General features: G+C 49.5%; 10 protein-coding genes across 10 annotated transcripts; 5 read left to right on the top strand and 5 right to left on the bottom strand.

Moving 5' to 3' along the window:
- Window positions 1–148: 148 nt before the first annotated feature.
- Window positions 149–3047, bottom strand: F9C07_2064379 (uncharacterized protein; the record flags this gene model as incomplete). Its single annotated transcript, XM_071508696.1, has 4 exons — window positions 149–2003; window positions 2060–2295; window positions 2366–2731; window positions 3012–3047. The coding sequence occupies 4 exons, from the start codon at window positions 3045–3047 to the stop codon at window positions 149–151; spliced, it is 2493 nt and encodes an 830-aa protein (XP_071365027.1).
- Window positions 3048–3394: 347 nt separating this feature from the next.
- On the top strand, window positions 3395–6484 carry F9C07_4965 (putative small nucleolar ribonucleoprotein complex subunit; the record flags this gene model as incomplete). The annotated part of the gene is made up of 3 exons (XM_041290896.1): window positions 3395–3568; window positions 3631–3658; window positions 3741–6484. The coding sequence occupies 3 exons, from the start codon at window positions 3395–3397 to the stop codon at window positions 6482–6484; spliced, it is 2946 nt and encodes a 981-aa protein (XP_041144573.1).
- Window positions 6485–6952: 468 nt separating this feature from the next.
- Window positions 6953–8533, bottom strand: F9C07_4964 (putative G-patch domain protein; the record flags this gene model as incomplete). Its single annotated transcript, XM_041285323.1, has 1 exon — window positions 6953–8533. The coding sequence occupies one exon, from the start codon at window positions 8531–8533 to the stop codon at window positions 6953–6955; it is 1581 nt and encodes a 526-aa protein (XP_041144572.1).
- Window positions 8534–9300: 767 nt separating this feature from the next.
- Window positions 9301–14083, bottom strand: F9C07_4963 (MYB and HSA domain protein; the record flags this gene model as incomplete). Its single annotated transcript, XM_041290867.1, has 5 exons — window positions 9301–10431; window positions 10487–10644; window positions 10699–13619; window positions 13813–13956; window positions 14040–14083. The coding sequence occupies 5 exons, from the start codon at window positions 14081–14083 to the stop codon at window positions 9301–9303; spliced, it is 4398 nt and encodes a 1465-aa protein (XP_041144571.1).
- An 814-nt stretch (window positions 14084–14897) lies between these two features.
- Window positions 14898–16498, top strand: F9C07_4962 (putative 60S ribosome biogenesis protein Mak11; the record flags this gene model as incomplete). The annotated part of the gene is made up of 2 exons (XM_041290859.1): window positions 14898–15839; window positions 15893–16498. The coding sequence occupies 2 exons, from the start codon at window positions 14898–14900 to the stop codon at window positions 16496–16498; spliced, it is 1548 nt and encodes a 515-aa protein (XP_041144570.1).
- Window positions 16499–17142: 644 nt separating this feature from the next.
- On the top strand, window positions 17143–18812 carry F9C07_4961 (putative translation initiation factor EF-2 gamma subunit; the record flags this gene model as incomplete). The annotated part of the gene is made up of 3 exons (XM_041290858.1): window positions 17143–17666; window positions 17730–18716; window positions 18782–18812. 3 exons carry the CDS (start codon window positions 17143–17145, stop codon window positions 18810–18812), a joined length of 1542 nt encoding a protein of 513 aa, XP_041144569.1.
- A 1118-nt stretch (window positions 18813–19930) lies between these two features.
- F9C07_2281971 (peptidase family M48-domain-containing protein) lies at window positions 19931–22819 on the top strand. The gene is made up of 5 exons (XM_041290857.2): window positions 19931–20077; window positions 20188–20370; window positions 20426–21172; window positions 21226–21418; window positions 21470–22819. The coding sequence occupies exons 1-5, from the start codon at window positions 20063–20065 to the stop codon at window positions 21700–21702; spliced, it is 1371 nt and encodes a 456-aa protein (XP_041144568.1). The 5' UTR covers window positions 19931–20062; the 3' UTR covers window positions 21703–22819.
- Window positions 22026–22544, bottom strand: F9C07_4959 (uncharacterized protein; the record flags this gene model as incomplete). Its single annotated transcript, XM_041285321.1, has 1 exon — window positions 22026–22544. One exon carries the CDS (start codon window positions 22542–22544, stop codon window positions 22026–22028), a length of 519 nt encoding a protein of 172 aa, XP_041144567.1.
- Window positions 22820–22956: 137 nt separating the features above from the next.
- Window positions 22957–23455, top strand: F9C07_4958 (mitochondrial 54S ribosomal protein bL34m; the record flags this gene model as incomplete). Its single annotated transcript, XM_041290856.1, has 2 exons — window positions 22957–23027; window positions 23131–23455. 2 exons carry the CDS (start codon window positions 22957–22959, stop codon window positions 23453–23455), a joined length of 396 nt encoding a protein of 131 aa, XP_041144566.1.
- A 516-nt stretch (window positions 23456–23971) lies between these two features.
- Window positions 23972–27224, bottom strand: F9C07_4957 (putative zinc metalloprotease; the record flags this gene model as incomplete). The annotated part of the gene is made up of 3 exons (XM_041290866.1): window positions 23972–24148; window positions 24209–26280; window positions 26333–27224. The coding sequence occupies 3 exons, from the start codon at window positions 27222–27224 to the stop codon at window positions 23972–23974; spliced, it is 3141 nt and encodes a 1046-aa protein (XP_041144565.1).
- Between the last annotated feature and the right edge of the window lie 752 nt (window positions 27225–27976).

The raw sequence follows: 27976 nt of genomic DNA, 5'->3' as shown, positions 1-27976 counted from the left end.
AGGCCTTCTAGCATTGATAATGAAGTAACCATAGGTTAATATATTATATTCTGTTGTATACATGATTCGACTGACTGAACTGCTTTGGTCAAGTCTCAATACAAATACAAATAGGTGGGTATCTATGATAGGAGTTTCAACAGACTACTCATAGTGTCCCCCATCCGCAGAATCTCCTACCAATCCTAATTGCCGTGCCTGAGATCACTCCCCATACACCAGCATTTACTGCGGCATGCATGCCCATCATAAGAGCTAATTTACCCATATAGGCAAGCGTGTCAGACCGAGACCCGCCACCGCCCCAAGCCCCTAAAGCGCGGACATCAGCAGCGGAGGATGCAGTAGATGACAGATAGGACGAAGCAAGAGAGCGAAGGTAGAGAGATTCGAGGGGAACGAAAAGTACGGTTGTGATCATTGATGCGAGGTGAGACGCAAGAGAATCGACAGGATGAGACGATAGGATTGTTATTCGGTGGGCGGTTGGAGAATTTGTGTTCTCGGAAGGCCCTTCACGCACATTTGGATCGGATATACGAGGGTATATCCCTGAATCGAAATCGTTCTCCCCGGTTGGCTCCGCTTCGGAAGGATGGTTACGAGTGTCTTCCTGGCTGGGCGGCTCTTCCACACTTTCCGGCAATATGTTGGCAAGGCTTGACGACGGCCCTTCAACAGGAGATTCAGCGGTAAAATCATCTGTTCCTTGGCCTGCTTGTTGATCTTGAGACACCAGGCCTAGTACATCTTCCCCGTTTGCACCTGGCGTCATGTTCGAGAGACCATCGCTATCCATGGCATCCGAATGGACAATCGTTGAGAGACTTTGGTTTTGGTGGGTCAATATTGTGTCCAGAAGCTCCGTAATAGAGCGGCGATGACCTGTCTCGCCATTAGAAGTTGGAAAGTCAATGTCATTACCAGGCCGAGGACGCAACTGGCCCTGGTTCTGGGCATTACGGTTGCCCAAGAGTTCCAGCTGCATAGTGATGATATCAGAGTTCTGATGAATCAGAGAAGCACGAACGTGAGGAGAAGTTGGTGAAGACGTTTCAGGTGATGTTTGTCGAGAGAAAAGGGTGTTCGAGCGTGAGTTCCGCTGATCTTCGTGAGCATCGTCTTCACCATGCGCCTCAGTGTTCATGGCGGGAGAACCATTAGCAGCGGCAGTAATATCACTTGTACGACCTAGAGGAGCCATCTCTGAAAGACCCCCAGTGCTCATCTGTGCTGGCGACTGATGGATCGGATCTTCCTCATTCGATAGCACACGGTCACCGCTGAAGTCAAATCCGGAATCGGGTACTGGGGCAGTAACAGGTGTACTGGGTTGACCAGAGCGTGCGGCCTCATGAGCCTGGACTACCTCCTCTGGAGCTGGAGGTACTGCTTGTTGTAACCGGCGAGTTCGGGTTTGTCGTTCATCTTGCAGCTGTTCGACACTCATAGGGAGAGTTTCAAGCCACTCTTGCCTGCGGCGGGAGTCCGCAGCTTGTTCAGGAGCTGTTGATGTTCGCCGTATCTTGAAGCCAAACCACGATAGCACCCAACCCTGAAGAAATTTAAATTCACACATGAGATCTTCAAGCAAAGAAAGATTGTTGCGACGGTTCTCTTCTTCTGATCTGCGACCTAGGGTTGGGGCCATCCAGTCGATGAGGTCATTTTCGATGGCCACTTTGATGGACAGTTCATCTGCAAGGGTTGGTTTTGGTAGGCGTCGGCGAATTAACCGGTAAAGCCTTATCTCTATAACTGGGCGAAGATATACATAAATATAGACGAGAAGTGGAGGGGCTTTCAGTAAGTTCAAACAGAAATCGCCCAGGGATTGCAACGTGAAGGCTGCAGGTAATGGTGGCAATAACATAGTAGTAAGTTCTCCCAAAGGTACCAGGAACCGGATTCCTGGGAAGCCATGCGGATGAACGAGGTGAAGCGATTGTAAGAGTGAATACACATAGGATTGTATAGCCAGGACAAGCAATGTCCCCCGAGTCCTATACAGCCATTAGTTTCTTGTAGATGCCATCCGAAGTCTCTAGAGTCCACTTACGCAGAATGCAGAATTGTCAACGATGACCGCGCAAGTTTCGAAAGTACATCATTATCAGGAAATTTGCCTTGCAATGAGGAAATCAAGCGCTCCAGAGGGTGGTGTCGGCAAATTGATAAGCACGTCGATAGAGCCCATGCTGGAATCCCCGCAAAGTAAAACCCCAATATGCCATATGAAGCACGCTCATGGGCTATAATACCCATCAGAGGAATATGTGTGTAACTTCTGAATGTCTGCAGAACAAGACTTATGGATCAACTCTCTGGATAATGTAAATCTCACATCTCACCATGTTAAACTTACCTGTATCCGACCTGTAAGTGAAGATGTCCACCACGAGCCTAAGAATACCGAAACCTGATCTAGAGTAGCCATAACCAGTCCGTAGTCATTCTCGGTAGCTATCATATCGATTTTCTGCTGTTCACTGAGGCCACTCGCATTGCCCTCCTCGCTAACAACGATACCCATCGTTGAGAGGATGTCATTCTTAGCTCTCCGCAGCTCTCTCCCGAACGACTTGGATTCAGGATTGATGGGATGACCCCTTTCATCATAGTGCTGGACATACCCATCCGCATACCGAGGAGATACCCTCTGTTGGGTTGGGTTGCCCGGAACCGCCGTTGGATCTGCAGGGCGTTCCGGAGTTTCATATGGAGAACGGCCCTGGACATTAACTGTCAACCATCAGGAGCTTAAAATTAGAGCACACAAATAAGATAGTAGAGTATGATATGATCATGTGGCACTATAGAGAGGTATGCGATGATACAAGCAGACAGTGCTTTATGTTTGACATCCTAACAATACATGACTTCGTAAATGTCGCACGCACAGATTTGAGGCCCAATATTTGACAGAAGCAACGAAGACAAGCGTTGATGAAGTAATTATAGAGCTAACACAAGCCAAGAGGATAGCAATGGATAGAGAACTGGGAGCCTACCAAAGCTAGTCTGTTTAAGTACGCCTGTCGCCCCATGGTGTAAAATGATAAGCAAACTTCTTACAAACCTCGCTAGGTCATTTTCTGGCAGGAACGGAGGATGAGATATTGACGTTGAAGACGGTGTTATTGAATGGACATTGATGATGTTCACGTGGGCGTCTGCCGCGCCTGTAGCGCCTAAAGCACGGCCCCACCGTGATCGTCCTTTTTTTGTGACAAACAAGACAAACGCCTCAAAAAAAGAACAAAAGTTTCGGAGCGACAGTACTTTCAACTGCATCGGAGCGATTCAACCCACTTTATACTATACAGTTTGTCTTGGATATAGGATGGCGCGATAGATTGCACGGCGACACTATATCTGAGATCCGCGCGCGAAAATGTCTAAAGCTGTGGTTAAGACGACCTTCGAGGCGTCTCGGACTTTGCGTCCCATATACACCGGAGGAAGTACTGCGCTAGATGCCAGTGGACGTTTGCTAGTAGCTTGTGTGGGCGAAGATGCTCTCATTATAGATCTTGAGACTGGTGATCAGCTCGCAAGCTTGGAAGGAGTGAGTCTTTTTCCTATTTGCTCATGTGCAGTATTGTCGCAAGTTTCTGACCAAAACTATAGGATGGAGAGATTATCACCAGTTTGGCGAGTGAGTTGCTCAGTCTTCATCCTAGCACTCTTCCTGCTGCATTTGAACTCATTCAGGTGGAGCATATCTAACCGTATCATAGTCACGCCATCCGCTTCACATGTGGTCGTTTGCTCACGGTCAATGTCCATGCGCATTTACTCGTTGACTCCCTTCGAAGATTCTTCACGGACCCTCGACGCGAAGCTCGTGCGAAGCCTCAAACCCCATACTGCACCCGTTGTCACAACCGCTATCGACCAAACTAGCACGCTTCTGGCAACCGGTGCTTCTGATGGGTCAATCAAGGTCTGGGACATTCGAGGTGGTTATGTTACGCACACTTTCCATGGCCATGCTGGTGTCATATCTGCTTTGTGCTTCTTCCAGGTGTCATTTCAGGATAGCGAAAGCAAGTCCTCTTCAAAGAAAGGGAAGTCGAAGAGGAAGTCGGATGACTCCGATGAAGATGAAGACATGGAAGATGTCGCCCCTGTCGCGTCGATTGGAGGATTTCGACTTGCCTCCGGCAGTGAGGAGGGCAAAGTACGGGTGTGGGATTTGAACAAACGGAAATCTATAGCGTCACTCGATTCTCATGTCTCGGTTGTACGGAGTTTATCGTACTCGCCTGCAGAGAATGCATTGCTCTCAGCGGGCCGAGACAAGACGGTCATCGTATGGGATGTCCGCACTTTCAAAACTCGCAGAATTATTCCTGTCCTTGAGAGCGTGGAAGCGGCCACCTTTGTTGCTGACAGTGGGCTCGCCCTAGTAGGAGGTGAAAATGGAGTATTGCGTGTTTGGGATTGTAACCGGGGAGGAGAGGTAACCCAAGAGCAAGAAGCTGCTGCCGAGTTCGAGGCTATCGTGGCAATCCAGTACACCCCAGGGATGCCATTCGCAATGACCGTGCATGCCGATCAAACCTTGAGACTTCATTCACTTGATTCCTTGTCGGATTTCAAGCCTGGGTCTTCGCTTGATCCCCTGCCAATCATCAGGCGTATATCAGGTAACGACGACGACATTATTGACCTTGCATATGTCGGTCCAGATCGGTCAATGCTGGCGCTGGCTACAAACACTGAGAGTGTTAGACTGATTTCGGTGGGACGATCCGTAGACAGGCCGTCTAATAAAGAGGAGGATTACTTTGGCGCAGATATCGCTCATCTTGAAGGCCACGACGACATCGTCATATGCATTGATGTGGACTGGTCTGGGCACTGGCTGGCGACGGGCGCAAAAGATAACACAGCTCGTCTATGGCGTCTTGATCCCAAGACTTCCTCCTATACCTGCTTTGCTGCTATGACAGGTCACGCTGAGTCTTTAGGTGCTATAAGTTTTCCTCGCGTCCCGCCACCAGCAAACACGCCTGCGCGAAATGACCCTCTGAACCATCCTCCACAATTTTTACTCACAGGCTCTCAAGATCGCACTATTAAACGATGGGATACAGGCAAGCTGGCTCCGCTCAGCTCTTCTAAACCGCATAACCCGAAGGCGGCTTTCACCCGCAAAGCTCACGACAAAGACATTAATGCTTTGGATGTCAATCCGACATCGACTCTATTTGCCTCTGCCTCACAAGATCGTACTGTAAAGATCTGGTCCGTTGAAGAAGGGTCTGTTGTAGGTATCCTCCGTGGACATAAGAGAGGAGTCTGGTCGGCGCGGTTCTCTCCCAATGGCACCCCCACCATTAGCTCCAGCGCACAGGGCAGTACAAACAGGGGTCTGATAGTTACTGGATCTGGAGATAAAACTGTCAAATTATGGAGTCTATCGGATTATAGCTGTCTCCTTACATTTGAGGGCCACACGAACAGCGTGCTCAAGGTGCTTTGGCTTCCGCCTTCAGATTTATCAACCAAGAAGGATGATGATGAGGATGATGATGATGAAGCGACGCCAGCACAAAACAATGCCACACAGGCGCGCCCTCTCGTGGCATCTGCTGCAGCAGATGGTCTAGTCAAAATTTGGTCCCCATACACAGGAGAACTCGAGACCACTCTCGATAACCACACAGACAGAGTCTGGGCACTAGCAAGTCCGACACCCTCTGGCTCTCGTGCTGATGTTCTCTCTTCTAACACACATAATATCTCATCCCCATACGCTATTGCCTCTGGCTCTGCGGACTCCACCGTCACGTTCTGGACTGATACTACATCCGCGACTTACACCGCTACAGTTAGTGCGAATGCTGCTCGTATTGAACAGGACCAGAAATTAGAAAATTACATCAGGGCTGGAGCGTACCGTGAAGCCATCACACTAGCCCTCCAACTCAACCATCCAGGAAGGCTACTGTCTCTGTTCACAGCTGCAGTAGATGCCGCTGACGATCCGTCCTCGACCGATGCCGAAAGGAGCGAGCGTGCTAACAGTCTAACCGGCAACCCTTCGATTGATGAGGTACTACAGACTCTCGACTCCAACAACCTTCGTACTCTTCTTCTCCGATTACGTGATTGGAACACGAATGCTCGCAATTCCCGCGTTGCACAACGCATCCTGTTTGCATTATTCAGGTCCTATCCCGCCTCAACATTCATTGAGCTGGCGACAGCAAGTATGGCAAATCGACGCAGTGACAGTCGTACAGCAGCCGGTATGAAGGACATCCTGCAAGCCTTGTCCGCATATACAGAAAGGCATTACCGTCGAATCGAAGAGCTTACAGACGAAAGCTACCTTGTGGAATGGGTTCTGGGAGAAATGGACGGGGGTGTAGGCCTTGGAGGCTTGGGCATCTCGGGCACTCGGGATGTTATTGACAGTGCTACAGATGACGTACCTGAGCATGAGAAGGACACTATCATGCTGGGGGCATAAAGATTGCACTCTTGTCAACGAGTATATGTACAGATAGAGAAAATGACTTGTGTGTTTGGAATATTGTGATATGTCGGCGCATTCTCTTGGAGCACTGTTGCATTTACATCTGATACGTTATTGGAGGAAAGTGTGTTTAAAAGTCTTCTCACGGGCGACCTTTTGTTGCCGGTAATTGGTACTTCCTAAAAATTACTTCACAGTACGTAGTCTTGTATACCATCTCCTAGGTCCAGTTACTACTCGTTTCCCTCCATATCAGGTACGACTTACAAGGTACATACCATACCATGGTCACTGGTACTCAGGATCGGAGACAAACCATTACGCCGTTTTCACATAGGATAAAATCTCATATCACTCTAAGCCGCAATGCCAGTGGTAGTGGTATCAAGCAAGGTATCTAATACATTTGTATATCAACAATTCTATGAATGAGGGTTTCGACCATATCGCAGACCGGGAATATCACCTGTCATCATGCCTCCGTCTCCGGTAAGAGTCACGATCACTATCTCGATCCCGGTCACGATCTCGACCATGTCTGCTTGATGTATTGGACGAGTGTCTGCTGGAACTATAGCGATCATCATCCCGGTACCTTCGGCTCCGTTCTCTATCCTTTTCCCGCTCACGGCTGCGATCGCGCTCGCGGTCGCGACGACGTTCACGGTCACGATCTCTATCCCGGTAGGACCGGTCATCCTTACTGTCACCATCATCATCATCATATCTTCGTCGTCTTGAATGACTTCTGTCTCTCCTGGGGGACCCCGTTTTTCGCCTGTCATAACGATCATCATCGTCTCGTTCGTAATCACGGCGCCGGTAATCCCTATCCCGGTCTTTGTCACGTCCACTCCTCTCAAGGTTGCGATCCCTCCGTTCTTTCCATTCATCATCTTTCTTTGACTTTCCCTCTTTCTGCAAGACTGCAAGTTCCTCCTCCGTTATGGACTCGCCTGTCTTCTTATTCCGCATCATAATCGGCATATAAACACCTTCTGTGCTGGTCTCGCCTTCTTTACCGCTTTTCCTAGCTCCTTTACGCATTGCAGCCTTTCCCCAAGCACCAAGCTCTGCCTCTGCCCCCTTACCTCCCGATGCGTCCTTCGCCCCGATACCTAGAAAGCCTGGCCGACGCTCAGGAATCCGGGGTTTATCAAGAACAGCGGAGGAGCCATATTTCCCCTTTCCAACAGCCTGGCCTTCTTTCCAGCCCATTCCTCGGAGTAAAGCGGCACCGAATTCTTCCACAGGAATCGCATTATACTGATCTAGTGTCGCTGACTCGGGCCGAGAAGCAATATCAGCCCGGAACGAGGTTCCCTCATCGTAGCGTCCCCCAGTCCCATCTTCCTCCCCGTCCACCGGTCTAGACTCAATGATAAGGTCCGACCGTCCCTCCGTCTCGCCTTTACTCTCACGAATAAGCGCACGAAGCGCGATCTCATCTTGTGTAAGTGGCTTCTGTTCCTCCTCGTTAACAGGCTCTGCATCTTCCATCGGCTTATCGTCCGCCTCGTCCTCGGCATGTTGCTCCGTTCTCCGCTGCTGCGCAAAGCTAAGACCGTAGGCCATGCTCGGGCTATCCGTCTCTGTATTCTCCCCGGCGATCTCGCCTCTCTTAGCAGCTTCCTGTATCGCTTGGACCTCCTTTGGGAGCAGGTTCTTTCCCTTAGGTTTCTGGCTCACGCCGGGCCGATTCCGCCAATTATTGTTGCTCGCGACCGGTATAACTAGCTCGCGCTTTTCATCCTTTTTATCTGCAGATACGGCGGTTCCTGTTTCTGTATCAAATTCTGTGACGGCTTCATGCATTGGCGCTCTTTCTTCTTCGTCGGATTCATCGTCGTCATGCAGATGATGAGGTCGGCGCGCAAGCGTTCGACCTGGGGCTCCCGTCCCCCGAGTAGATCTTTGGAGATTAAATGAAGCTTTCTTTGTCTGTCCATTGGAAGCTGATGATCCTCCGCCTAACGATAATGAGAAAGGCTTCGACGAGCCTTGGGACCGCTCGTGGCTGTCCCGCGACGGGTGTGGAGACATTGTTTTGAGTCTTGATTTCGATCGCGACAGTTAAGTAAAATGACGTAGACCCATGCCAGATAGGACGCAAACCGTGACTTGGATCTTCCGCACGAAGATTATTGAGTAAGATTCAGCTTGGACGGTCGCATCCCTAAAGAAAGCGGTATGGGTGGCGATGCCACTTTTTAAGCGCGCGCTTAGCTTTGTTCCCGTTTCGGAAGTCAGGTGCTCTTGGACTGATTACTTGATTGATCTATCGATGGAAGCTATCGTTGAAAGTGAGATGAAACTCGTGGTCGTACAGTCATAGTCATTGATGTCTTTCTAGATATTGTATTTCACCCATGCCAACCAAATGTCCAAGTACGTATGTGTACTTTCGTATCCGTCTTATCAATACATGTAGTACAAAATGGGGAAAACAGGGTACGAAGCAGAATCGTGGCTTGGATATGCTTCCAGCCAATCGTGAATCGTATGCCAATGCATGATACCAAAGTCAATGCTAGAAGGTAGAGGTGTGAGAGTTTGGGAGAACGTCACGCGGGGCAGGGTAGTAAAAGGTGGTTAAAAAATAGGAGTGATGAAAAAGAAGCGAGGTGAAGGGGTATGGAAGGTAGCATAATATTGCACGCGGTTGTTAGAAAGGCTAAAAGGACATGGGGCGGAGGGTATGGGGAATCAATAAAGAGCTAGAGGTCAGAAATATTTACAAACGAAGATTAAAGGGACAAGTGCAGTAGGTAAGACCAGCCAACCACCAGGGCTTCTGAAGCTTAAGGAGCTTAGCTGCTAGCGGTTTGAGCTTGTGGAGGGTTCGGACTCTTGTTCGAAGGTGGCATGGGACCACCCTGGACACTGCCACTGCGTTGAGTCTGCGGTGTTGCGCTGCGACTTGGTTGAGGGACAGCCCCATTCATGGCCGGCGAGTTTCCAACGCCCACCCGATTCTGTTGAGCAGTTTGAGGAACCCGCATCATAGGCGAGTACCCTTGCGTTTGAGGCATCTGTATCCCGGGGCCACCATTCATGCCGTTCTGAGGAGATTGAAAGTTTCCATCTTGCGACATTTGATAATTAGCCTGGACGGCTCCAATATTCCCAGCGGCTGCATTCATGGCGACCTGAGACATTCTCTGCTGCTGATACTGATGCAATCGCTCGGTGGCCAATTTATTCACTTGCTCTGCGGACATACCCGGATGCGTTCTCTGGATTTGATTTTGCAAGCTGCTAATGGTCGGTACAACTCCACTCGACAACAGATTAGGCTGTCCCATACGGGGTGAGGGGGTAGAGACTCCTTGGGGAGTAGCGTTGTGGAAAGATGGGCTTTGCATACCACCCCCAGCCTGGAGAGCCGCCATCATGGCGGGATTGTTCGGTGTCCCATTAACATTGGGTACATTCATATTCGGGGAATGAGAACCCTGGCCCACAAACTGTTGCTGATTGTGAAATTGCTGCTGGGGTTGCTGAGGTTGAGGTTGCGGGTTCTGCTGTTGCTGCCTAGATTGTAAAAGCCGTTGTTGCTCTTGGAGACGGTTAGCTTCCCGGATGACCCGAGTGTTGTCTGGGGTCGTTTGCATTGGCATTCCAGGTCTGGTGGCAGTTGTTTGTTGCATTCCGGACTGTGGCATCATTTTCATGGCCATGGGATTAGGGGGCATGTGGCCATTCACAGGTCCGCTATTAGGCATTGCTTGCATATGGGGCCGTCCCTGGTTGGCACCAACGCCAGGCGGTATCCCATTCGGCATTCCATTCGGTAAACCGTTAGGCATCCCATTAGGAGTACTGGTGGGCATAGAGGGAGTTCCAGGGTTTTGAGGCATGGCATTTGGAGTTCGACCAGGGGCATTCATCATTGGCTGCTGGTTAGGCATTTGCCCAGCACGCTGAGCTGCCAAGTTTGCCTTGTGAAATCCCGTTAGCAATAATCCGAATTTCGTGCATGGGATAGAAGCTTACCCTCTGTGTGGCTATCATCTGCTGCCGGTATTGTTCTTGCCTCTCCTGCAGTTTTAACTCCCGCTCATACTTGAGACGACTAAACTCGGCAGGCGTCGAGATAGGGGGTTTTGGCTGGTTTGCCTCGTTGACTTTTCTCAGTGATGCTAGTTGAGAAGCTGAGAAAGCGTTAGTATGGCGCATATTAGATTGTCAACCTCTTTGTTCCTCACCGTGTTGTTGCTTTTGAAGCATCGTCTCCCGCTTCTTGGCCAACTTGCGCATGGCATCGAGCAAAGCCAGATGCTTCGAGGACCGTCTCCGGTCAACCCGGACAGGTTGTGTGGTTCGCCTACGGACCGGAGGTAACGACTGTGGGTTGTTATTGCCTTGCTGCTGCTGCTGCTGCTGCTGTTGCTGTTGTTGCTGTTGCTGGGCTGCTTGCTGCTGCGCTAGAACAGTACGCTGTGCAGTCTCCAGCCTTTGATGGTAAGCCCTAAAGTATTGCGTCTTCGACATATCCGCAGGCAGCCCCTCCAGACCGATCCAGCGTTCAAAGCATTCCCAGGGAGTTCGCCTCTCCGCTCCAGAGGTGAATTGCGACGAAGGAGTCAAACAGCTGGAGATCAAAGACCAGTTGTAAGAGTACTCCTTTACAAGACGGCGTAATTCATCATCCTCTGCGTATGTCCACTGAGACGACTGGCGGGACTCAAAGAATCCAACAGAAGGCATAGGGTATTCAGTCGGGGGCCTAAATGTATGCCCCGGGTGAATACGATCACGTATGTGCTTGTTCTCGGGTCGGAAGAGGGCAACATTTGTCTGCTCTGGCGGCAGGTCCAACAACCCTTGCTCTGGATCGGATTGATACTGCGAATAATCATAGCGACTACGTTTTCGTGGCGGTTCATCATCAAGGAATGCTATCTTCCCAGAAGCATATTTTGAGACGGGTAGAATCTCAGTCTTCCACACAGCATCCGGAGGTTCTTTGAATGTCGGTAGATTAGTTTCTGGAGCAATCCCAACTGGAGAGTAGACCGGAAGTTCATCCAGAAGCTTTTGAGCTGCCGGCGTCATATCTAGCGAGAATGTAAATTCATCTGAACTAAGGGAGAATATTGCGGCAGGAGCAACCGTATCATGTAAATCATGACGTGGCTCATCATTATATCCCTCGCTAACTGAGTCTTCTTCTGTTGAAGGTACTAGGTCTGGAGTCGGGTGAGACAATCCCAGCATTTCATCCCCTGTCTCCTCTGGAGGCGACATCATGTTAGTATCAGGTTCGACCTTCTTCACTAATTTGAGTGGTGGAATTCTAGAATGCACACGAAGCAACGACCTATGCTCCGGCTGGCTGTTGACGTATTCGGCGCACCAATCTGCGCAACTTTTTGCTGCTGCGATCTTCCACTTCCGTTCTTCGCGGAAATCAGTACGCATCCACTTCATGTGATCCAAAAGAACATCCCAGTGCGTGCCTTGACGAGGAGGCTCTGCTGAGCGCTTCATTTGGCGCAATGGCCACCGATTTGCATTTTGAAGCTGATAGATGCGGCGAAGGGTGCGACAGTCCATCTGCTCCTGATATTCAAGGTGATGATTTGCCGTGGTTAAGGTTTTATGAGCTGAGGCAAGGAGAGTACTGAGGCTTGTGCCTCGAGGAGGGCTATAAGCCTTGCTCTGAAACAAGGTGAAGAGATAATCCCTTTCCTCATTCAACTTCGCTAAATCACCTGTGTGCTGGCGGACAAGATCCATGGAGTCGGCTTGGTCTTGCAGTTGCTGCTGCTGCTGTTTTGGAAAAACAACTGTGGAGAGTTTGCTCCTCTCTCTTTCCCGTGCCTTTCTGTCCTTGAAGCTTAATCTTGCTGCCGAGTCACTGGGAGCCTTGGATACAGCTCGTGCCGTATCTGCGGGTTTGTCAGTAGCAGAGGCTTTATCGGGTTGGGCCACCACCGGTTTTGGGGCTTCGCCGAGGATTTCAGAAACAGATTTATGCCGAATGGCACCGGAAGAGACTCTGGTTGTCATTCTTTCGGGCTGTGCAGGCCCAGAAACAGTTTGCGTGACCTTCTTTTGTGCCGAAGTTGCTGGAGGCAATACCTTAGGTTCTATCGCATTCGAAGGTTGGACCTGTTCAGCTTGATGTGACGGAGGCGGCCCGTCATCCTCTGCAAGTTGGACCACTCCATCAGGCTTCTTTGACTCCGGCGCTAGGGGTGTAGCTACCGAGACTTGTTCCTCTTTCAGCGAAGCCTCGAGATCTGTCGGTGCCGCAACGCTCTCCTGGAGCACTTCATTTGTCGAAGGCTCGTTGGTACCACTATCCCCGATTGTGTTCTTTGCGACAAGCGAGCTTTGGCGAAGTGATTGCGCCTCTTCTAATCGAAGCTGTTCATCTGGTGTGGATGGGACCAGGATTGGGGGTGCTTGTGTAGGTTCCTCCGGTTTGGGGCTTGGTACAATCTTATCGGTGGGATCAGGTCCCTCCTCGGCAGGACTCGTCTCTGGTGATACAGCAACCGGAACAGGAGTATTGTTGGAATAAGGACCGGCAGAAGACACGGGAGAAAGTGGTTGTTCGTTGCGATGAGCCACTCGGCTGAGCACGAGAGATGGCCGTTCATCAGGTTTCTTCTGGACAGACGACACGTCAGTGGGCGCGGAAGAAACCCCAGTCGTTGTTGTCGGCTTGGCCTGGCTCGGTGAGATACTAACTTCTGTAGAATCATGGCCTTGGCTGCTCTTGGGCGTTCCTGGCACTGCAGATATTACCTTTTGCTCAGGGGCTGGAGATTCGGTCGGGGGTGCAGCGACTGGGGTGGATGCATCAAGACCTGGCAAGCCTTCGGGAGTAACGCCAGGCGCAGGCTGAGTAGGGACTTGGATTTCCTGTTGCTGCTGTTGTAGTACGGTGCCAGGAGGCTTCTGTTCCGGTAGCGGCCGGGGCAGTGATGTTTTCTTGCCAGCATCAGGAGCAGTCTGAGCAACAACAGCTTCTCCACCCGCCGGAGGACTGATAGGAATGGCATTGGAAGCTTTCGATGGTTCCGGACGTGACTGGACAGCTTCCTGGTACTTGCGCGATAGAATCTCTGCATAATTAGGCAAGGGTGGAAGGGTGGCCTCATCGAAATAGCGACCTCTTCAGAAGTCGATCAGCAATTGCGACCAATTAAAGTATAGAGTATTACATATGATTGAACATATTGACGAAAAGAAAGAAAGATTATAAATAAAATACAAGAATTAAACCAAGATGAGGTTCGAAAGATGATAGGGGGGGGAAAGAAAAGGAAATAGAGGTGTTCGAAGGGAGTAGTGATTCTAAGACTTACTTGGAAAGATCGTTGGCGTCGAGGAACGCCTGTTCTTTCTGATGGTATAGCGAGTCCGCGGACGGGTTCTCGGTCGCGCCCGCGAAGCCTACGGTCGCAAAGTAGAGCTCGCTCAGTTTGCGCTTCCGCGACAACAAACAACGTCTGAAAATTAAAAGTGAGCGATAATTCGATATCGCATGAGCCGGTAGAATAGAATGGATCGCTGGGAGATAATTATTACTTACGCGATCTCATCGTTCTTAGACCGAAGGAGCTCTTCGCGGAGCATCGAGTCTATTTCGGGAACACAGCATCCGATTAACGCGCTAAATTAAAAAGGAGTGGGTTGAGCGAAGTCATCCAGGTGGAAAAAATCGCTCAGAAATGATGGAAAGGGCGTGGTTGTGTTGTTATGGGATGCAGAGTATCAAGACGCGCGAAGATTAGATTTGAAGGGATTTTTGGGGGTGTTAGTAGTGATGAGACTTTTGCACGGGTAGTATGGAGAGAGTTTTTGGTTGGTTGGTCGGGGGAGCAGAAAGGGAGTGTAAGTAAAGAGAGCGTGTGGTTCCGGGAACAGAACAGCGCGCAAAAGTGATCACTGGTAAGTAGGTATGGTATTGTTATCGAGCGAAAAAGAAGGGCCCAAGTCCTCCCCCAAGTCTGGTATGCTACCCAGTTTGAAAGAAAATACATTCGCGGGAGCCTAAGGCATACTTAGTCCCCCTTGCCTTGGAGGCGTTACTCGGACAGACATTTATTATGACTTTTGCTGCGTAAAAAAAAATACAATATCAAAGTATCAATATAAAGGTCAAATATTATGATAATACTTTATTTTTCTATTTTTCAATATTTTTCTTCCCTCCATTTCCTCCTTTGTTCCCCAGAGCACCTGCATTCACCCATCATTGCCGCATTCAGTATCTCGGCACCTCAGGCACGATCCTGCTAGTTCCACCCTCACCGCCTAATGCATTCGATAATGTCTGGCAGAAAAAAAGTTGCCCGCTTTTTTTGTACGGCTTTCATATCTACAGCTTGAAAAAATCATTTGTCATTGGTGAAACACCAACCAACATTATCATTTAAGATTTTAGATCATGGCCAAGCGCAAGAGAGAAGAAACGACCAAGGACGCTCGAGTCTCAAGCCAACAACCTTCAAAGGTTGTCAAATCAACAACCAGTCATGAGCCTTCCTCATCCTCTGTTGATTTACCGGCCGTCACTTTGCAAATAATCACTGGATCATATGAACGGGTGCTGCATGGTTTCACTGCTGCCATTCCCCCATCTTGCTTCTCTTCCAGTGAGGAGAAGGATTCATCCGCTCACTCGTCCGCAGTACAATTCATTGACACCTTCTTGTTTGAGGCTCATGCATCCGCCATCCGCTGCCTCGCTTTGTCTCCTCGACCAAACGCAGATTCGACCGAGGATTCGCCAAAGGTTATTTTGGCGAGCGGTGCAACAGATGAGACTATCAAACTGTATTCTTTGTCGGCCGCCCCTCTTGAGGTAAACGAGCAGTATCCCTCTATCCCGACTCTCGCGGGGAACAAAATCCTTGAGAATCCGAAGAACCGAGAGCTAGGCACATTGCTACATCACTCTTCGAGTATATCTGCTCTGCATTTCCCTTCACGCTCGAAGCTTTTGGCTGCTTCGGAGGACAATACTATTTCCGTCACCCGGACTCGCGACTTTGCCGTTGTATCTACCATTAAAGCTCCCCGCCCGAAAGTTCAAGGGAGACCCAGCGGAGACACAGCTCCTCCTGGAGGGTCGCCGTCTGGTGTCAATGACTTCGCCGTGCATCCCAGTATGAAACTGATGCTTAGCGTGGGGAAGGGTGAGAAATGTATGAGGCTTTGGAACCTGGTCACGGGTAAGAAGGCTGGTGTGTTGAACTTCAGTAGAGAGATTCTACAGGCGGTTAAAGAAGGCAAATGGAGTACTGGTGAGGGAAGGAAGATTGTCTGGGACTCTAAGGGCGAGGAATTTGCTGTTGCATTTGAGTGGGGAGCTGTTGTCTTCGGAATTGTGAGTGTTTTTACCCTTCAGCCTATGATGCATGAGTCTAACCATGTCCACAGGATTCGACCCCAATTTGCAGGATATTCCCAAGCCCTCGGAGTAAGATCCATCAAATGAAGTATATCAACAAAGATCCATCCGCTGAGGATGGTGACGAACTACTCGCTGTCTCTACAGAAGATGGTAGGGTTATCTTCTACTCCACCAAAAAAGTGCAAAAGCCGCAGGATGAGGATGATTCGCCTATCCCTTACGCCGAAGCCGTTGCTGAACTTGGCGGCAAAGCATCTGGTTTCCCGGGGAGAGTTAAGGATTTCGAGATCTTAAGCTTGAAAAATGAAACAGCAGGCCCCCAGGACGGTTTCCTAGTGGTCACGGGCAATAGCGAAGGCGTTATACGCGTATGGTATGTACCTGGAGAAGACCTCGCCGGCAAGGGAAAGGGTGGAAAGACCAGTAAAACCAAAGACGAGAAAGCTTCAAAAACCCCTCAGGTGGGTAAATTTTTGAATGCTTATGAAACCGGAAATCGGATTACCTGTCTTAAGGGATTTGTGATGCTGCCTTCGGAGGACCCCTCCAGCCTTCTAGATTCCGAAGAGGAATTTGAAGGCTTAGACAGTGACGAGGAAAACGAGTCTGAGAGTGAAGAAAGTGATGCCTAACCATTTGGATGTCAGTTGATTATTCCAGTTTGTCCTGTATACCCTACGATTTGTTGTTAGACGAGAAGCATGTAAAAGAAAACCAAATGTTTGTCAGAAACGATTTTTAGCGCCTTCAAACTCTCTCGTAATCTTTCTTTTCTTTCTGCTTGCAGCTTGACTATAAGAACAGCCGTCCAGTATCTTGGGAGAAAGCGAGGGACGAGTGGTATCATCCGTCATGGGCTAGAGAAAAGAATAGAAGAATTCAATGATAGTATTACAGCGAAGGAGCCGCTCAATGAATCCCAAGTAACAGATAACAGTCAATGGTAGAAGTTTCCCAATCAATTCTATAGAAGTCACTCGCTCATTCGGAGATCTCAATTGAATTGAGTCAACTGGTGAGGCGGTGACTCAGAGCGAGAAAAAAAGGTCGAGGGGACGCCTTTCACCGCCCTACAACGCACTCACTCCACTGCACAAAAGAAACAAACCCCACTGAGTGGCCGACCCAAACTGCTATCATATCGCCTCTGTTCCCGCAAGCTGCAATTTTCATCCATCACCACGCTCTCGACCCTCGCCGGTTTTCTTTACTCCCCACATTACCCTCTTCCTCCTTCCTCCGAACTGCTACTGTATTTGGGTCTAACATAGCAATCATGGCTGCCAACGGCGATTTTTCCGATGATGAATCCCAGCCGGGATCCCCCATGCTGAATGCGAACGGCCATGATGATATTGAAGAACAAGAGCCCCTCGACCAAGAGGAGAAGCCTCTCAAGTCTGCGATGAAGAGTGTACCCCCTGTTTCTCAGCCCAAGCGGCCAGAGTTGCCCGAACAGCCAGACCCCGCTACCCTTGACCTGTCGACCCTGACCCCTCTGTCGCCCGAAATCATTGCGCGCCAGGCCACTATTAACATTGGTACCATCGGACACGTCGCTCACGGAAAGTCAACAGTGGTCAAGGCTATCTCAGAGGTTCAGACTGTCCGTTTCAAAAACGAGTTGGAGCGAAACATTACAATCAAGCTGGGCTACGCCAACGCCAAGATCTACAAGTGCGACAACCCCGAGTGTCCTCGCCCAACATGCTTCAAGAGTTTCAAGAGTGAGAAGGAGATCGACCCTCCATGTGAGAGAGATGGGTGCACAGGACGTTATAGGCTGTTGAGACATGTCTCGTAGGTGGCTCCGTCTTTTAATCTTTTATTCAGCGCTGTTTGCTAACCTTTTGCCCCCCTCAGCTTCGTTGACTGCCCCGGTCACGATATTCTGATGAGTACCATGTTGTCAGGTGCCGCCGTCATGGACGCAGCTCTTCTTCTGATTGCCGGAAACGAAACTTGCCCTCAGCCTCAAACTTCGGAACATTTGGCAGCTATCGAGATTATGAAGCTTAGCCATATTATCATCTTGCAAAATAAGGTTGATCTGATGAGGGAAGAAGGAGCTCTTCAGCATTACCAATCGATTCTGAAGTTCATCCGTGGTACTGTTGCTGATGGCTCTCCTATTATCCCCATCTCCGCTCAGCTGAAGTACAACATTGATGCTGTCAACGAATACCTTGTTTCCCACATCCCTGTCCCTGTCCGTGATTTCACCGCTTCGCCACACATGATCGTCATCCGTTCATTCGATGTGAACAAGCCTGGTGCCGAGATTGATGAGCTGAAGGGCGGTGTTGCTGGTGGTTCCATTCTGACTGGTGTGCTTAAGCTTAACGACGAGGTGGAAATCCGTCCCGGTCTCGTAACCAAGGACGAGAACGGCAAGATTCAGTGCCGGCCCATCTTCTCGCGGGTTGTTTCTCTCTTCGCTGAGCACAACGACCTGAAATTTGCTGTTCCTGGTGGTCTTATTGGTGTCGGTACCCGTGTGGACCCTACTCTGTGCCGTGCCGATCGTCTTGTCGGTTTCGTCCTGGGCCATCGCGGACGTCTGCCCGCCATTTACACCGAACTGGAGGTCAACTATTTCTTGCTGCGCCGGTTGTTGGGTGTCAAGACCGCCGACGGCAAGCAGGCCAAGGTTGCTAAGCTGAGCAAGAACGAGGTTCTGATGGTCAACATCGGTTCTACGGCCACCGGTGCTAAGGTCATGGGCGTCAAGGCCGATGCCGCAAAGCTGAGCTTGACCAGCCCTGCTTGTACCGAAATTGGCGAGAAGATTGCCATTTCTCGCAGAATCGACAAGCACTGGCGTCTGATTGGGTGGGCTAACATTGTTGCGTAAGTAATTTTTCTATTCCATCATAGGTCTTTTCCTGGATGATAGATGTCTAACTGTGTGATAGCGGTAACACCCTCGAACCCATCCTGAACTAAGCGAGCTATTATGTGCGTGCTTATGTAGCTTGACCTGATTGAGCCAGCTGGAAGGGGGGTGAAGGAAATCCAAACTTCTGGTTCCCTCTATTCCTCGGAAACAGGCCTTGAAGAGCTCAAGCTTCATGGGGAATTTACCACAGGAATGAAGGCATCTGGTTTTACCCATGAATAGAGAACGCAGGAGGACCAATCGCCGTCCATGCTTCTTGGTAGGAGTGTCAAGGGGAAGAACACTTGGAATTCTCCGCAATCGCGGCCTATGCAAAGGATCCCAAGAACCAAGAGCCCATTATGTCCAACAGGTGATGGATGGATTGGGGGGGATGAGTTGTTATGGATGGAGTAGGACACTACTTCTTTGACGTGTGTTATGACGCTGTTCAGTGGAAAAACTTTTCTATGTTCATTTTTATTACTTATTTCTTATTCTTTCTACTTGCATGAACCTATGTAGGGGCTACTTATAGGGAGATGACGAATGCAATGAAAAAAAGCATTGGGTAGATGATTAAATGTCGGGACGATGTGAAGGCCTTACCATATACTCGCTCTGGTAATAATCAGTATATCCATGGAAGGTTTCATAATGGACACTATAGCCATATTTCTACCAATGTAGCATTGATTGAGATGGGTCTCCCACCAAGGGAATACTACTAGTACATGGCACCTGTCGATAGTACATGTACCGGAGCAGCCCTATACAACCATGACGGCGGGACTACAAAGTTCTCTTACTCTCATTCGGTCCCGGCTTCTTATGGATAATTCATAGTAATACTATTCAATCTCGTGGTTTTCGCTGTTATAAACACGCGAAGGGTATATAGCATTTATATATTAACTATGGCTTAGGTGGTCTCTTCCTCTACACTAGCCCTCCTATGCTAAATATAGCCCTACTTAATACGCACCCTACTAGCAGTAATTTATTCCTACTAAATGCTAATAGAACTATTGGCGATCCACGTATTAATTGAACTCCCTATTGTGATTTATTCACAGGCAACCACAATAGGTAACCTATGACATACACATACTGTACATACAATGGATACATTCTTGGTTCCACTGTATTAAAATTGCGTAATGAGCTAGTAACAACAACCACAGGTGACTAAGGCACTCCATGCTCCCGCAATACTTCAAAGCGCAACCTGCTTGGAATGTTACTATCAACCTGACAAACAACACAGCACAGCAGTTCCTTGACATTGAGGCATAGCTGTTGTTGGGTTCGCTTCAACATGTATATACTCGAGGTACGTCCCTTGTCTTCAAATGTCTTTGAAGAAATCCACGCCTCCGCGGTGACACCTGTCCGCTTATGATAAAGAGCTATAGCTGATCTGGCTTACCGTGGCGGTTATAGCAATTGGCGCGTCTCCTCGACCGCCCGTTCTTCCCATGGAAGAATGTCCTCGTGGGATTCTCTTTGGGACAATTTGTCCTAGAAGGTCTTCTGTCTCTCCGTCAATATAAGGTCCTGCAGCGCACAAAGCCCCCACAGGTTTTGGAGAATGAGGTGTCTCAGAAGGTCTTCGATCAAAGTCAAGTAAGCATGCCCATCATCCATCCAGGTCGAGCGTTACACCTAACCGCGTCTCCAGTCTTACGGTCGCGCGAAAGCGAAGTTCGGCTTCGTTGCTGGTCTCTACGGTCAAATTCAGAATCTTGCGTTTATCTACGGTGATATCCTCCCCAAGCTCTGGGGAGCTAGCGGTCTCTTGTTGGCACAGTACTTCCCTTCTCGGTTCCAAGGCGAAATCACGCAAACTCTCGTGTTCTTATTTGGGTTCAACCTGATTAGCACTATTCTGTCGCTACCAATCTCGTACTACAACACTTTTGTCTTGGAAGAGAAATTCGGCTTCAATAAGCAGACTCTCAAGCTCTGGGTTACGGATATGCTGAAGGGTCAGATGCTCGGAATTGTGCTTGGAACGCCTATCATTAGCGCAGTGCTCAAGATCGTCCAGAAGACTGGTAACTCGTTCTTCTACTACCTGTGGCTTTTTGGTATCTTCGTCCAGATCTTTGCCATTACCATCTACCCGATTGTGATCCTGCCGTTGTTCAACAAGCTATCGCCCTTGGAACCTGGTGACCTAAAGACTGGCGTTGAGAACCTCGCCAAGAAGCTGAACTTCCCTCTCCAGGAACTTCACGTCATCGATGGTAGCAAGCGAAGTGCTCACAGCAACGCATATTTCTATGGACTGCCATGGAAGAAGCATATTGTCATTTACGATACTTTGATCGAGAAGAGTGAGTCTGAGGAGGTGGTCGCCGTTCTGAGCCATGAATTGGGCCATTGGAGTCTCAGCCACACCACCAAGCTGTTCGGTATCGCCCAGGTATGTTAGCCTGCTTGATGATTGTGTGAGACAGGTCCAACTGACTGCTGTAGTTCCACATGTTCTACATCTTTGCTCTTTTCTCGGTCTTTGTAAACAACAGGTCGTTGTACCAATCTTTCGGTTTCATTAACGAACAACCCATCATGATTGGATTCCTTCTGTTTTCGGATGCTCTGGCACCAATGGATGCCGTTGTTAAGCTTCTAATGAACATCCTCAGTCGTAAATTCGAATTCCAGGCTGGTATGTTTCTCTGCTTCTGCTGCGATGAGGTTACGGCTAACAATCACCCAGATGCCTTTGCTGTAAAGCTTGGCTACTCCGAGAAGCTCGCCTCGTCTCTCCTCAAGCTCCAGATCCAGAACTTGAGCACCATGGATGCCGATTGGATGTACGCCAGCTATCACTACTCTCACCCGATCCTTTCGGAGCGACTCAAGGCTCTCGGCTGGAAGGGTGGAAAGGTCACTGATTATAAGGCGGAGGATGATGAGAAGCCAGTTAAAGCTGCTGACCGCGAGCTGTAAGCCATTCTGATGCTGCTATCTTTACTCGCGTTCTCGGTTAGTGTTCGGACTTGTGAAATTTTTCGGTTATCCGGTCCTGTGGGATGGGGTTGGTGTTTTTTTGTAGAAGTGTGGGAATCCATCGTTCAGAAAGAATAGTAATAACACAGAAAATAAGAGAACTCCACTGGTACGCCAAATACAAGATGCGTGGCTTTTGATACCCAACCAAACAGAATCAATCCCATAGCAAAATGATGCCAACAAATCCTTCCAATCATAGACCCATAACAGCCTCTTCTTTTTCTATTTTTTACTCACTGTCTTTCCCTTTGCCGCCGGATTTACTCTTCGGCTTGAGTCTCAGCCTTCGCTTTCGCCCTCTTCTCTGCCAATCTCCTCTCTTTCTTCTTCCGCTTCCTTTCCTCCTTATCAAGAGCACCAGCATCCTGTTCCGCATCGTCTACCTCCATCTGCCCCTGCGCATCGTTCTCGTCCTGCACGGCATCGCCATTCTCACCCTCCTGGAACTTCTTCGCATCCTCCCAGTCTCCATTCGCCCCCACTTGCTGCTGTTGCTGCGCATCTCCCTCTTCCAGCTTAGCGAGCGCCAAATCGCGTCCTAGGACCTCGCCCGCCAGGCCGGCCTTCACGCGCTTCAAGTTGTGTATCGTGAGGTTAGGCGCAGCGGCTGTGGTACGCGAAACCGGGCCATGCTCGCTGATTCCGGCGTTGGGTTGATATGCGGGGTCTGTAGCGGCGAGGTCGATGTAGGCAGCGAGAAAGTCATGCGCCGCTGATTGGGAGATGGACTTCGAATTGAGAATGAATGTTGGGGGGAGGGGCGAGGGGCCTGTAGCCATTGTGACGGTTTGAATGTTCGATTTATGGTATAGTGTTGGAATTTTCCTCTTTATGGTGGTGTACTGTGCGCAATTAAAAAGAGCCCGTCTATTATTCAGTAAAGCGACAAATGAAGTAAATATAAAGGTCGATCGTGCACGCGCAAATGTAAAGACAGAGAGAGAGAGCTAACATTAAAATGGAAGAAGCATGTTCCTCCCAAAAGAAAAAAAGTTCTAGGACGAAGAGGGTGGTCCGTGCTCTCTCCGCCGGAGGTTCAATTTTCGTTTCCGCCCATCAATCGATAACTCCAAGCGGTCCTCTACCCTCCCACCCCCATCAGTCAATCCCTCTCCGGATCCCACGCCATCCTTCTTCTTTCTAACCTACGCGGTCCGTTCTTGGTGTCCACACTACATTCAATCCGCAACAATGCTTTGCTTCCGGTGCAGGGCCATGCCCTCCGCCCTGAGGACGTACTCCTCCCCGATGTCCATGTCGAGGTAGGTAACAAGCATAGGGCTACCATACCACTCCATCACCCAAACCACGCCCCATACACCTGATCTCAGGAACAGGTCCACGGTACTGACAGTTCTGTTCTAGATACCTCACCCCCAAAACCACAACAACAACACCTTTCAGTACCCTCTCCTCACCACTCCGCCCCATGACCAACTTCACCACCACCATCCGTCCCCAACTCCAGACCCTAAGCAACACACAACTTCCCTCCGCAGCCACGCCCTCCGCCCAACAGACCCGCTCTTTCTCCGCCAGTGCTTCCCTGGCCGGTAAGCGCGCGACCTACAATCCCTCGCGACGGGTGCAGAAACGGCGTCACGGATTCTTGGCCCGGGTGCGGTCGCGTGGAGGACGGATGATCATTTTGCGGAGGAGGGCGAAGGGCCGCAAGTCGTTGAGTTGGTAGACGGTCTAGGGGGCGTGTCTGTTATCGTGTGCTGAACGGATGGGAATGCCTTGATTGTCGGGTGGGTATATACCGTCGGACAACATTGGGGGTTTGTATGATGGGTTTGTTGAGCTATTTGGTTTTGTTCTTTTGTTCGTCATTTGAGGGCTTGAGGCTTTCTTTTCTTAGTCATCGGGGAAAGGTTATTAATGCCTTGGATATAACGGGACACGGTGGTCCTACTGTACCATATACAATACATAGATCTTTTTATGTGCAATGTGTTTGTTGGGTTTTCTCTCTACTCGGGGCCCTATGAGATATAATCGCGGAATGCTACGTACGTGTATGGGACTAGTGCGTAGATATAGGTAACATAAAAAAAAGACATTAGATCGAGGTTCCTAATCTATGGCTTTTCTATTGCTGCTTGCTGCCTGTCTTCGTCTACTGATTGGTTGTTTCATGCCAGATCTTGATGTATACTATTCTAATCATCATAAATATCTCTACCAGTTTCGTTATTGAAAAGCATCACTCGTCGTCGTCTTCGTCTTCTTCCGATCCAGTTTCATATTCGTCATCATCGTCTTCGTCGTCGGACTCCTCGTCCTCGTCATCACCGACCTTCAGGCCGTAGTCATCCTCAAAGTCCTTGAGCGGCTGCACCTCGGGAGTGAAACCGGACGACTGGAGACCTTCCTTGATAGTCTGAACGAAGTGGTTAGCATTAAGCGCTTTATGCGGTGGGGTCGCCAGTTGTAATCATACCTCTTCAAGCACCGTAGCGCAGGTAATAACGATGTTGGCCGTCTTGGGATCAAACAGAGGAAGAATGATGTCCCGGAGCGCGCCCTTGATATCATCAACGCTAATGTTCCGAACCTGCCGAAGCATCTTCTCCTTGTAGTCGCTGGGCAAGTTGCGCACGACCTGGCGGGTAAAGCTACCCTGGGCTGCACCAGCAATGGTCGCCTGCTCGTTGGCATAGCTGACTACGATGCTGCTGATCGAGCCCTCCAGCATCAGAGGGTCGAATGGAATAGCACCGGACAGATGGTCCTTGACAATCTGCTTGCTCGACTCGAAGGCCTTGTGAGCGTTAGGAGACCGGTACACGTCAAAGTTGACAAAGCCAGTGTCGATGTTGTAAGCAAAGTTGGTGCCATATGCCAGACCAGTGCCACGAACTGCAACCCAGAGAGGACCCTCAACTGCATTCATGTAGGCAATTGCAACCAACAGCGCCGGAAGCCTGGGGTCGTTGTACGAATCAAGGCCCCGAGCAGTTGCGTACGCGAACGACGAGTCAATCGTGGGCATAGGCACCACGTAGGACTCTCCACCCAAATTCTGACCGGCCTCGCTCAGCAAGGCTCTTCTTGCTGTAATGGGCTGGAGGGTAGAAATGGCACCAAGTCGCTCGACAAATGGCTTCCAGACAGAGACAGGGCTCTTGAGTTTCTCAAGGTCAGCAATAACCAAAACTCGCATGTTTTCGAACTGGAAGAGTGCCTTTCGGATTTCTTCCATGCGGGAGACCACGAGTTCTGGCTCCTCGGCCAACTGCTTCTTAATTCTCTTGAGATAGCGTGCCTTCACCAGGGTGCTTCGGGCACGGACGATGGACTCAGCTGCGTAGTGGACCATGACATGCACTGCCGCGAGCATGTCATCGCCGCTACGCTTTGAATCAGGCACGTCAGAGAGAAGGCGGCTGGTAATTGCTCGCAGTCGCTCCACGTCGAAAATTGAGTTCCAGGATAGCTCCTGAAGCCATGCAATCGCCGTGTTATATTTCTCCAGTTCGACTTGGAAGGAGATACGCAGCATTTCTGAGTTGCCTAGGCTTCTGGCATTTTCCATCGCATATCCAACTGTGTCCCTCTCCAACTCAACGACAACCTGTTCGAAGTTGACGGTCCTTCCATCACGCTGAACTGGGAGGTTGAAGAAAGCTTCAGTGTAGATAGAAAGAAGGGGGCGAAGTTGAACCGGAACGGACTGGGCTGAGATAAGAAGGGAAAGCTGGACGAAATTGCTAGGAATGTGTTCAAAGTGGATAAACAGAGGCATTTCCGAGCCATCGGCGTCTATCAGCTTCTGGGCAGTATGGTCGGGGCGTCCCGCTTTCAAAGCAGCACCAGATCTGGCCGTGGTAGTTTCCACAAAATGGATCGATTCAATCCCAGGGATTCTGAATCTCTCCAACATCTCCTTGGGTATCTCCTTGTCATTCTCGGCCTTTGCTTTCTCAAGCTTCTCAGCCAGCTCCTTCAGGCCTGCTTCACCAAGACGCTTCTTCTGTGCTGCAACTCTGGCTTCTTCCTCCTTCTTCAGTGTTTCAGACAACTTCATGGATGGCACGCCCAAAATAGTGACATGGGGAGCATCCGAAATCCACCTCTTAATGAAACTCCGCCATTCATTCTCACTCCATTTCTCCAGCACGTCGTACTCTTTCAAGGTCGCAACATCTAGGAGGGTCGAACCATCCTTCTTTCCAAACAGGAAATCCGAGATAACGTACTCGGCAAGAGAGGAAGCGGAGCTTTCAGTAGAGAATTTCCAGGTCCGCCTTTGCCGGTCAATGCATTCTTTCAGATAGTTCATGTCTAGCTCTTTCTCCATTGCACCCTTCAGCACTTCAAAGAAGCGCCGTTCCACCTGGGCTAGTTTATCGGTCTCCACACTAGTCAGGGTGAACCGAATCTCGATAGAGGGGTGGTCTTCAGTTGTATAGTAGACGGCACTTGCCAACTGCTCCTTTTCGACAAGGATGTTGTCTAGAAGAGAGGCGGATGATCCAGCAAGGTACAGAAGTGTAACATTGACGGCCCCAGCTTTTAAGGTGTGAGTATAGTTGCGAGATGAAAGGAAGGCTTTACTGCTTACTTTGAACGGGGTCTGTAGAATCCGGCCCTTGGAATCTGATCTCAATCTCCCCAAAAGACTCGTCTTCTTCGGGAAACTCTACCTTCTCCACAATAGATTTTTCCAATGGCGGGGCCTGCTTGGAGTCCACCCATGGTCGCTTGAATGGAGCATCTGGACTGGGAATAACATCTAGAATGGTATCTTCAAATTTATCCAGAGTCTCAAGCATATTGGCATGATCGACCTCGCCGGTGATGATCAGGCACAGGTTTTTTGGTTGATACATCTCTCGATGAAATTCTCTAATTCTCTCTGCCGTGAGAACGCGGAGCTGCTCCATCATACCACCGGTCTCATAACGAAAGCCCACACCAGGTGGGTAAGTCAAACGACGAGCGCTCAAGTCTATCAGTTCTGCAGCGTTATTCTGCACACCCTGCATCTCTGAGTACACAACACCTGCATCGTTTCCAGTTCCATCGATGTGATGTACTTCTGTGTAGCAGCCTTCATCTGTCAAGGTTGGGGCAATTACATGCTCAAGGTATACGGGCAGAATCTGTGCAAATCCTTCCCATCCAGCTGTGTCAAGCGTATACGCTGTATGGTCTGTGGCTGTCCAGGCATTGGTGCTCGAATAAACCCGCGTAGCGAGCTTATCAAGAAATCCCTTGTATCTGTAATTGCGAGAACCCATGAAGCACAGATGCTCCAACGTATGGGGCGCTCCTGAATCATCATGGATTTCTGTGGCAAGAACAAAGTATCCTGTTACCTTAGGGCCTTTCTGGTCGATGACCACGACCCGCATGCCAGTTCGTTCAGATTCATACTGGACAAATTCGCTTGGCGAGTAGTCCGGTTTGAATTTCTGTAGTAACTTGAAATGGCTTTTCTGACTCGGGGACATTTTGCTAAGCGACCCTGAGAACCTCTGAAGATGCACCTTAAACCCAGAGTTTGCGATCGTTGTTTGTGACAATGATCTGTACAGGGGTCAGTAGGCGATACTATATAGCGACGCTAGACCACAAGCTAAAGCACGGATTTCACTACTAAATCAAAGTAAACTAAGATACAAATAGAATATTGAAGAAGCAGACTGAGGTGAACAGCATCCCAAAAACATGCTGAGACAAAATTGGTGAACATAATACGCCCAATGGGTAACAGTGTCTTTCTGCCTGCCACTTGATGGAAGAGGGGCTGTCTCTTTTTCCCTTTTTCTGTTTCCTTTTTTTCTCTTCCCAAAATAGCGAGCTGACGATAAGAACTTACATGGATCGAATAGGGTTTGCCCAAGTCAGGCCTCGTAAGAAGAATCGAGACAGCACGATGGACTCTGCTTAACAGCTGATATTTATGTTCCAAGGACGTCGTGGGCAGTTTGGACGCAGTTGGGTTTCGGTACCCTTGAACTGTGACCGCGAGAGTGGAGTTTGGGTCCCGTTGTTTTGGAGAATCACCACGCCAACAAATGCTCAATTACACATGTAGAGTTACTCAGGACATGACCTCTGGATAGGTCAATCAGAACTACAAGGAGTGTAAAGAAAAGAAACAGTCAAACTGAACAGCAGAAATAAGAAATTCACAACTCATAGTCCACCAAAATTCCTCCAATTGAATGTTCATGAATTGGGACCAAGGCGGTGAAAGCGA

Source organism: Aspergillus flavus, chromosome 3 (assembly GCF_009017415.1).
Source record: "Aspergillus flavus chromosome 3, complete sequence".
Lineage (NCBI taxonomy): Eukaryota > Fungi > Ascomycota > Eurotiomycetes > Eurotiales > Aspergillaceae > Aspergillus > Aspergillus flavus.
The sequence above is the reverse complement of the archived record's forward strand: the minus strand, read 5'-3'. Positions and strand labels throughout refer to the sequence as shown.